We start from the raw sequence: 11,248 nt of genomic DNA, 5'->3' as shown, positions 1-11,248 counted from the left end.
TAAGGGTGTTATGCTACTATTCACAATTCTAAAAAACAACCAAATGTAGCTGTAAACAATGTTTGACAATAAAGCCCTAAATGTTGAAACTGGTACAGTCAATCAAATAAAGGCTACCCCTCCTCTGTATATATCTACCCTCGACTATCAGCGTCAGTACGGGTAGATGCATCTGTTTCTCATGATAACTTGTTTCTACTAACAGCTTCTATTTCTATAGACCAGTTCCCAGGACCTTTACAATGGCCTCCGCGGATGCTCCTTGTGAAAACAGGTAATCATATTAATAGTGTCCTAGCTTAGTTAACGACTGTATCATCTATCCCACGTGTTTGCTGTATAAGTGCATTATTTGACATCCGTTTTACGTCTAAGCAATTTTTCTTTGAAATAGTCGTGAAATCTTACAATCGTAAAATTACGTTATGGAAATCGATCGTACCACATTAATATAACAAGCATAAAATTGGATGGCACAATTCGAATTTGAGAACCCTGGTAGTAACGTGAATGTCAAGTTAAAGTTCCCATACCTTGCAGTTGAGGAGAAGCCGATATTGCAGACTACAGACAATGACGACGATTGAGGATTTATAGAGGCTGTGGTATAAAATCAGTAGGATTTGGGCACCAAAAAGGTAATCATAACGTGATGCTTTTTAATTGACATGTAATCTACAGAAAATGAATTCTTTATGATAATATTCACATAAAAATATTATATATATTACTCTGTTTTTAAATTACAGTACTCATATTAGGTATAAAAGCCTCTTCACCTGTGTAGGGGTAGAGGAGTTCCAAGCACTACAATTACATGGTCGAGAACATAACCAGAAGATGACAACTTCTAATTAATGCTTCGTACATGCATGTTAATGCGCCCTCGCAAAATCCGATGAATGATAAGGTTTAATAAGGTGGGCCCGATAAACAGTCTGCCACAGGGACCTGACCGAAAACAAATCGCAAAAACGTTAACACTGTACCACATTTTGAGTTAAGGACAACTGAATTCGCCTTTGGTACCTGATCAAAGAAATAACTGCAACATAAATCTGAAACCCACATCACTTGACTAGAGCATTTAACCATGCCGTTACTGAGTGAGACGTAAAACGACTTCTACGACATCTAACACCCAAGCTGCTCAGTGAAGGGCGGGAGACCGATCACAACAATGACTGTGTTAGGTCAGCTTCTGTCTGATCCTCATCACTCACATATTCGTCCTCCTCTACATGGGAACTATGTTCTAGCTTATTGCTCCGCCGACAGTTTTCCGTGTTTTGTCTATTGTAAAGAGAGTTCTGATCAGCTTCGACTTTGTGCCAGATTATTTTGTTTTTATCCTCTAAGCTTGAAGGTCGTTTTTCACTACAGTACAGTTTGACAGCTTCTCCGTCGGTACTATCTTGTCGGGCGTAAGACGAATCACTCAGGAAAGATGTCTCTGTATTACTACTCAGGTTTGTGTCCAGGCTTGACTGTTTGTCACATGACAATCTACCACTACGACGTCTGGCGTCTCGTTGATTGGCCGGATAAAGAATTACATATTCACTAGCGCTTCTGACACGCTTCTCGCCTTGGATGTTGTCATCATCATCAACGAATTCGGTATACACCTCTGGGACCTCTGTATTGAAATCCTGACCATCAAAATCGTCAAGAATTTGAGATGTCTCAGGAACAGTGCTGAGCTTCCTCTCTTTAGGCTTATCTCCTGGCGACAGTAACACTGGAGAACTGTAGGTATTTGGACTTGCCCCACCAGACGAGATAGGTGACACCTTGGGTGTAATCACGGGTGTTGTAGCAGGGGTACTCTGAGGCGTGGCTTTGGGCGTACTTCCATTCAGAGACATCTTCGACCCCTTGTGACTCTGCGTTAGATGAGATAACATTGACATGCTGGATGGATGTTGGACATTATGAAGGACGAGACCGTTATTCTTCGACTGAGACATGGATCTGCTCATATAAGTACCTTTGTATTGGTTAGCACGTTCAGTGCATATGCCGTATCTGCCCAACAGAATGAACACATCCTTTCTGAATTGTTTGGTTAATATAACATACAAAAACGGATTAGCACAAGAATTTAGAGGGTAAAAGAACACTAGTAATATTTTTGATTTAGTAATGTCGATCAGAGGGAATCCTGCCCCCGCAGTTAATCCAAAGAAGGCTATTGGTGCCCAACAAGCAAAATTTGTGAACACAAGTAGAGACATCCTCTTGGCAATTGTAGCATCATTACTTCGTGCTGCCGAGTCACTGTCTTTAACCTTGAAGTACATGCTAACGTAACACCCACAAATAACAATAAAGGCCGTTCCATTTAAGAGCAAGATGGAGAAGATGTAGCTCTTGTCCAGTACTCCTTCCACCTGCATTGGAAGGCAAATGCTGACGGTCCCGTAGCTGCTGACTCCTAGGAGGGGGAGCGAAGCCATGATCACAGCGTACATCCATCCGCAAACCATCAGGCAGGACGCCTGTCTCAGTCGTAGTCTCTTCGTGAGGTGGATGGCATAGCTGATGGCGTACCATCTCTCCATAGTGATCACCATTAGGACGAACACCGACAACTCGCTTGAAAACACGGTAAGGAATCCTGCCACTTGACACCCTCCGTCGTTCTGCCAGTAAACCGCGTGGTTGAAGTATTCACCCAAAGAGTGCGCGTCTATTGAGGCAAGAAGGAGCAGGTAGAGCCCCATGATGAAGTCAGCAAATGATAAATTACACATGAGGAACTTCGGGACAGTCATCTTGCTCCTACCAGTAATTATCACAATTATCACTATGACGTTCCCACACAGCGTTGCTAAGAGAACAAACCATACAAACACACGCAACCATTCATATCCCATGACATCTTCGCACGGGTTCAGGGCATTAGGCTGGGGAGTACATAAAACCTTTCTGTAATTGATGGACACATTCCCGCACTGGACCTCTTTGAGAATAGTTTCATTTTCTGGGAGAGTCACATTAACATAATATCCTAATTTCAAAAACACGTTTTTCTTCGTAGTTCTTGACGCCACCGTTGATCCTTCAGGTAAAATCTTCCCGAAAGGGTCTTCTAAACCAAAAGACCCGAAACCGTCATTGTCGGGTGTATCATCACTGAGATCCTCTATACTGCCCCAGAAGCCATCATTTGTCGCGAATCTTTTGCTTCTCTTCTCAGCACCAAGATCACGCGGGATCTGAGAAGACGAGGAACTGGATGGCCAGGCTGGAGTGGAGGAAGGTGTCATGGAACACTCCTTCTTGAGTTTCTCCTGGAACTCCTTTACTCTCCTCCACAGCTCCGGATCCTGCTTTTCTGGATGCTGGAAGGCACAGCAGTGGTGGGCGTAGTACAGTCTCGCCACCTTCATACTGGAAAAGGTTAAGACCGGAGGAAACGTCTTTAGTGTGGGCGTATCCTCCACGTTAATCTCCTCAATGTTCTCTAAGCCCTCCGTCGGCAAGTTGGTAATACTCGTTTTGGAAAGGTTTCTGTAAAAAAATAGGTTCCATTGTGAAACTTTAAGACAACTTTATCGAGATCAAAATCTTACATTGTCAACTCTCGACAGATATTTGCAATTATCTTGTGTTTTTAGATCATTTGTGCCTTGTTTTATTCAAATAACTAAATGCCATTTCATTAAAATCAGATCTTAGTTCTCGAAACCGCTACACAAAGATCTGAGGATATCTCATTACAGGTCACGTCAGGTAGTCTTTCGCGAACTTTGACCAACCAATAAAATGACAAATAAGAAGTCGATATCATGCTATCAGAAAGCACCTTTAAGGTACTAGTTTCAAACTGTAAAGTTCCATTCCTGACTAAGCTTTGAAAAATGCTGATAAGATTCAAAATTTTAAAACTGAACAAAAGAAAATTCTTGAATGTATAATAGATGGCTGAGACAGTGCAGCAGTACTTCCCACGGGCTATGTAAATTCACTTCCGTTTCAGATGATTATCCCACTGTAGCGAGAAGATTTTGACGGAATCAGTCGTACAGCACGTAACTGTCGTTCGGAATACCCCGTGTTTACCATTTCGAGGTTGCATGACGCATTTCGAATGTCACGTTCCTGATCTGGCAAGCGACGCTCTTATTGGTCGGATATTTGGTCGTTTTCATGTGACCAGTAAGGGGATGTCTTCAGATCGAGAACAGGGGCCATATTTTGACTTTCAGGGCTCTTAGCTGTATGTAACATAACACATTTGTATTTGCCTGAAAATATCAGTAAAAACCATGATGTTGTGGTTCTTTCTCTTCAAGAGAGTTTGTTCTTCCTATTTCTTGTGTTTCAATAAACTACAGTACCTTCTTTATAAAGTCACGAAGAACGATTGCCATTTAACGTGAGTGGCGGTCGTTTAGTATAATAAATATTTATATATTTTTAACCTTGTTTAAAGTAAAAAATTACAATTGACAAACATTTCTGACATTATCTGAAAGAAGCTGAGTAATCCTTGAATTGATTTTATATTTAAACTGTGGCACTGGGTATCGTCAATCTATGAAAACGTCGACTGTGTCTTTATACTTTCAATTTCTTTTCCATTTGCCCTTTAAATCACGAATCTTCTATAAAATCACGGGTTTGAGTGAAACGTGTGTAATTATACTTCTTGCATGAATCACTTCCATCTTCGAGAAAACAAATTTCAAAATCAAACGTTGCCAGATATAGATTCACACAATAAGTAATAGAGTATTTAAACATACTGATATGATCGAACATGTGATCTCAAATGTCAGTTGAGTATGGTTGAACATAAATATTTTCACAAAGGCATTTGGTATATAGAACAATGCTTTCTGTTAAGTCCGTATGGATTCACAAACCGAGTCCTTATGGTACTATGGTATAATAACTAATGATACCTTGTTTTGTTGCATGTGAAATCACGAGTTCTTGAAAGAATTCTTTCACCAAGTCTTTGATAAACATTACTGTTGAATTGTTTACTAAGCACTTGGATGAGAAATGTGAGGATTTTCACGTAATATTAATATATAAAGTACTTACAGTGAGACCAGGTCTCTGATGCCAACGAACGCCCTCTCCCCCAGGTGGGACAAGTGCGGATTGTTTCTGAACTCCCTAGAAACAATAATGTGAATACAGTAAACTACGTTTATAACGAACACGCTTATAACGAACTGTTTTTTTGGTCCCAGTCAGTTGCTGTATATATGTTTATAACGAAGTACGGTTATAACAAACTAAAATTAGTGGTCCATTTGAGTTCGTTATAACCGTAGTTTAATGTACTACAAAATCACTAAAGGCATTGTTATAATTACATCTAAATCTTAAAAAAATGTTATATGTGTATTTAACGCCGAAGTCAGAATGTCCAATACAAAGTCTTTGATTGGCATTAGAAGTTGGAGGAAAATGAATATATGACACTTTTATGGACAGCAACTTCTTTTATTCTTTGAGAGCGATAAAGGAACCCAAGAATCCCAGCAAAAAGAACCCGTTCCCAAATCCAAGAGATCCAATCGCCAATCCTCGTCAGTATCCCATACCGAGGCATACCAACCGCCAACAAGGGCGTGACTTTCACTTCCGACAGGACACTGAAAAACATGTTACACGCCCACGGTAAAGGTCCCAGCCAGTCCACCCCAAACTTCAGGGGATGTGTGTATGAGATATCATGCACTTGTGGACACAAATACATTGGAGAGACTTAGCGCCCCACAGCCACCAGAATAAAGAACATGAGGTCTCTGTAGAAAATTCTGACATGAAATCTGCCATTTTGAACATCTAATAAAAAAATCCTGACCGCCATATTTCCTGGTCACAAACCTAGATTCTCCACACCAACATCAGTCATTGGAAAAAGAGGAAACTTCAACAAAACATCGAAATCAAAAGAAAGAAGCCAACCACTAACCAAGGTATCTACCTACCCAGTGTGTACTCCACTGTGGTATAATCACTTTAATCAACCACTATGGACATCTTGATTACCTTGTTGCTTGTGTCACAATAGCCAGCACCTTGTCATCACTACACCTGCGGAGTACTTAATTAAATCCTCTCCTGTTAATCCCACTGACGTCGTCACACTATTGTTATCGTTGTACATAAATCCTATCTCATCGGCTTCGTCATTATATTGTTATTTTTGAACATTCATCTCACCTTGTGCTGTGTAAACATATCATGACTTTATATATATATTAACTCTGAGTACCTACTGTGCATGAAGGAGCAAGAAGTAGCCCTGAAACGTCGTGACAAAGAATAAAAGAAATTGCTATCCATAAATGTTATAATACATATATACTTGCATCACGACAGTCTGTAAATGATCAACTGCCATAACACAGGCAACAATTGAATATATATAACAGATCACACTAGATGTTTTGTTTTATGTTTCCATTTAGTAGTAATGGAACTTCTTACAATGTAACTGTGTGATACGCCCACAACAATGGGTGATATATCTGTTTCTGTGGTAACATGACAATAATACAGAACACACTGCATATGCTAATATCAACTTATGTATACCATCCCTGGTGGACTTACAGTTTTGCGATCTGAGCTCCAGAAAAAGCATTGTCCTCGACTGTTTCGAGCTCGTTGTTTTCAAGTCGACTGAAAGAAGAAAACACTAAATATAATCCATATAACAACGTCTTGTTATGGTACGTGTATGTTTTCAGAGAGATACAGGCCATCGCGGCTGCAATCTGAAGGCGGGCGGACATGATCTACTGGTACAGCGGAACATGCTCACCATTTTCGGGAACACCTCGTTTCATCAATGAGTATTCTCTGGCGCTGACGTTTTATGTTTACTCGACACCAATATTCGTGCATATTAAACATCTAATCACGAACAAGGTCAATAAATAAATAATTCAAGACAATGTGGAGCGGTGACGGTTACTGGTTCATCCAAACACGCCTGCTTAACACGTAGGTCGAAAAGACCAATGTAACATACAGTTTCGTATGAAGTTTGTGTTGTATCTGAGATAACATAAATACATTAGCTCAATGTGAGTGAGTGAGTGAATATGGTTTTACGCCGCTTTTAGCAATATTCCAGCAATATCACGGCGGGGGACACCAGAAATGGGCTTTACACATTGTACCCATGTCGGGAATCGAACCCGGGTCTTCGGCGTGGCGAGCGAACGCTTTAACCACTAGGCTACCCGACCGCCCCTTAGCTCATAGTGTTACCATTTTATTAACGATTTGTAGTGTCTGTCCCAATCTGATTGGTTCGAAAAACTTTATCAAATACGATTTGCATGTCATTAACATGGTCCTGTCAACAGAATCGCCATTGATGACCCTCACGTCAAGCCCGCAGTTATCCATAGCTGATAGGTTTCGGCGCCTGGAGACGCCAGTTGACCAATTTGTAATTAGCTTGTACATTGCTTGTTCCACGAAATGCTCGGATCGAATGATTGGATAATTTTCTTGTTAAGTATCTTATCCCACATGTGAAAAACGTAACATCGTTGATAAATCTACGCATACGGTTAGCATCCACTCTAACATGACGTCATGGCATTCCAGAGTGACGTTTTGTATGTCGTATGGCTGATTGCGCGAGTGAGTTTGGCTTTAAGCCACTTTGAACTTTATTTCAGTTATATAACACTTAACGTGGGAGGAAAGTTAGAAGACGACTTGGACGTTTACCGCTTCGGTGAAAGCAACGAGCACGGGTATGCTGCTGACAAACCTAAAAGGATAATGAGAGATTTGAATAAGCGATCATAGGTTTCTGGTCCAAGAGACGCAATACTGCACAGCGAGGCTGCATGGGTAGAAAGAGATTGTTACAGAAAACTTTGATAACTTTTCGTATTGACAGTGTGGATAAACATTATGTCTTTATCTGAAAGCAAATAATGCTTATCTCCAAAAGCATTATTCTTTCTACAAACATTCGACTTGTCCTTGGGCTTCAGAAACAATTTCTTTAATCGCAGCTTACCTGTGCCGTGGCGAAAGATAATACCGGAATTGAGCCAGATCGAGTGAATAAAAAATTCTAAGCCAACAATGCGTCAGTGTGACCTTGACAGTATGGCAGCATGTCCAAAAGTGAAGTCAGACTGTTCGAGAAGAACTGAACCCTTTCCGAAACTATTTTACAGGGTTATGGCCAGGACTGTTCTTTACGTGAATACATGTCTTATGCAATATTTATATAATGATACGTATTCGTATCTTAGTCAAACAAAAGAGCACATAGTGCACCAACAAACACATCATATTAACGTTTAGCAACTGACACAGCCAGTAGCCCATTTGAGGATGTAAACACTTAGATAGGACATTTGGAAATATTCTTAGTGGTAGGGTACCAGTTTAACATAGAAAGTCAGAAATTAGATAGGCATTCGGTAAAGCCTAAAACGGAAAGATATGTACACAGTTGAAACAATAGCATCATTAACGTCTATATATTTTAAGCAGAATCCTAAAAGTAAGATCGGAAATGAGGACATACAATCAACATAAAGTAGTGAACAAAGGATGAAAAGATAGATTTATATCGTGCTTTCTGCATGAAATGTATTGCCACACATCCTTTGAATATTGTAGTAACCGCATCTGTGCATTTTGTAACCTGTAATTGTAGATATAATTATTTAAATATGCCTACCGACAATGACTGAAAATAGTACTATTCTATGAATATTAGCTTCCGCGTCGATGCGGCCGTCAAACCAGCTGTTTCAATCAGAGGGGGTTTATTGTGATTTAATAGCCTCTGATTGACAATCAGAATCGAGTAAATTTCAAATTCATGGTAGAATGATTTATAAGGGGTTGCCATGTAGGCCCGATCTATACACAGAAATATATCCGTGCCACAGATAAGATAAACTGACTCACAGAACATACGACTTGACTTTGGAAAAGCTGCGTGTTGGTATAGACTTTATTCTGTTGGTTGATAGATCTCTGAAACAGAACAAGACATATTGTCACCAGACCTATGTGTCTTCATAACAGACATGTCTGTCAGAGAGTCCTACTATCATCAATGTTAACCTTTTCAACAGCTTCATCATTCGATATTGTCGACCTCTTCATGGATAAAGGACATCTTTACACGATGTGCAGTGTTGTAGACTAGGGGAATACAACGTTAACATCTCGAGGCCACAGTCAGAGTGACTGAGTATGGTTTAACGCCGCTTTTAGCCACATTCCAACAATAAACAGGACTCACAAATTCTATCCAAAAGGGGAATCGAACCAGGGCATTTAGCGTGATGAATCAACGTTTTAACACTCATATTTAAAATCTAATGAAATAATAAGTTTAGCGATTTAGTTTGATTGAAACGTTATTAGCATCGAAGCCTCCTGATAAATGGATTTGCCATGTGGCGAGAGGGTGTCTCTCTTCTGCCTGCGATGATTGCCCCTTTAACTGTAGTTCTAAATGGCCTACGTGCATTAATTCTACAACGTGTAACATTAGGTTAGGTGAAATTTGCGTTTAACGTTGCGTCCAAGATTATTGCACTTATATAGCGACGTGCATGCACGTGTGTGTGTGTGTGTGTGTCTGCTTGTACTAGTCCGGACTGATGCCGATTTATAGTGCTAGCACACTGGGATACCATGCCGCAGTTTAACATGAATACCCCACTCAGACACAGTATACTGACTCCAAGCCGACCAGTCCTTGTTTTAGCCCCCTTATGCCGAGCGCCAGACAGGGTAACAACAAATACCATCTTTAAACGTCTTTTGGTATGACGCGGCCGGGGATCGAACCCCGGACCTTCCGCTCTCAGGGCGGACGCTTTACCACAAGACAACGGAGGCAGTCTGTAACATTAGGCCTTTGTTAAACACTGGGACTAGAAGAATGCTCTAAACGTTGACAACTTTGTCGACGTCATCCTTGATTAAATGTATACCTCACTCGTGACAGCAAAACAGGTGTCACGTGGTCACATCAGCTCCACCCACTAATGAATTTAAGTACACCTATGCCCACTGTAAATTTAAAGGCTCTACATACGTTATCAGATCCTTGAAGATTTGGGTTAGAATTGGTCTTCAGCAACCTTTGCTTGTCGAAAGAGTCGACTAACGGGATCGGGTGGTCAGGCTCGCTGCCTTGGTTTATGTTATCATGTCCTAATTGCGTAGATCGATGCGCATGATGTCAATCACTGGATTGTCTGGTCCAGACTCGATTATTTACTCACTGTCGTCATATAGCTGGAATATTGCTAAGTGCGGCGTTAAACAACAAACAAACAAAACAGACTATACTGAATGCGTATGTGCAAAACTATAAAAGTACGGAGAGTGTTTCATGTCATCACTTCAAAAGAAAATCAATAATGTTACAAGTAGTAAAAGGTGCAAGGCGTTAAGGTCAAACCTTTTCGGCAAAAATCAATCGTAAACTGCCTCGCATCCATCTGCTTTGGTTACTTTCTGACATATATGTGCCATCTAACATGTTATTGTTAAGAGAAACGAAACAGTTTGACAATCAAAAATAATTTATTTAGCGTCACCGTCGGCTGAATGGTAACTTTGTGAATACCACACACATCTTTGATATGGACATGGTATATGTACTGTTATCGCTCGACGCCAGGGTGTGAAGTGCCAGCGGATGACGTATATCCTTGTTAATGTCTTAACAATAGACACAGACATAAATAATTGAATGGGATTTAATGAGGATTATTTTAAGCAGCCAAGCTTTTGTACCGTAATTTGTAATTACTTCTCCAGAACCACAGTGAAGTGACATCTTACTGTTTCTAAATTGATACTCGACACACATTCGAACTGAAGTCTGGCTTTGTGGAGTTCTTAGCAGATTTTCTTGAAATCGTCTAGATCTAGAAATCGTCTATATTGCAAGAAGGACCTTGATCACACTCGCTTCGGGAAAGATCGATAAACCTACATTTATAGTGACATCGTCATTCATTTTCGAGACAAACATTTTTTGCGGTATATTAGCTTTCGATGTAAGAAAGATTTTCTGAAATACACGTGACTCTCGTAAAGCTTACAACCATGCATCAAACATTCAAAGAGAGGCCTAGCCACTCAAGTGCCGACAAAATTCAGGACCAAGTAGTCAGGATCTATGACCTGGTACCCCGACGAAGGACCATCTTTGTTATGCACCGTTGTTCCCCAACTACAGTGAAAGTAGGTTTAAAGTTATGTG

General features: G+C 40.4%; 1 protein-coding gene across 1 annotated transcript in view; it reads right to left on the bottom strand.

The window, feature by feature from the left end:
- Positions 1-1,102: 1,102 nt before the first annotated feature.
- The window catches only part of LOC139443369 (lutropin-choriogonadotropic hormone receptor-like), a 101,283-nt gene continuing 91,137 nt past the window's right edge, over positions 1,103-11,248 (bottom strand). The window contains exons 6-9 of the mRNA XM_071224355.1: positions 8,926-8,994; positions 6,586-6,654; positions 5,059-5,133; positions 1,103-3,516 (exon numbers count right to left, since the gene is read on the bottom strand). Coding sequence (XP_071080456.1) covers positions 1,173-3,516; positions 5,059-5,133; positions 6,586-6,654; positions 8,926-8,994 — 2,557 coding nt within the window. The 3' untranslated portion in view covers positions 1,103-1,172. The remainder of the gene's footprint in view (positions 3,517-5,058; positions 5,134-6,585; positions 6,655-8,925; positions 8,995-11,248) is intronic.

Source organism: Haliotis cracherodii, unplaced genomic scaffold (assembly GCF_022045235.1).
Source record: "Haliotis cracherodii isolate W230 unplaced genomic scaffold, xgHalCrac1.p SCAF_5, whole genome shotgun sequence".
Classification (NCBI taxonomy): domain Eukaryota; kingdom Metazoa; phylum Mollusca; class Gastropoda; order Lepetellida; family Haliotidae; genus Haliotis; species Haliotis cracherodii.
The sequence above is the reverse complement of the archived record's forward strand: the minus strand, read 5'-3'. Positions and strand labels throughout refer to the sequence as shown.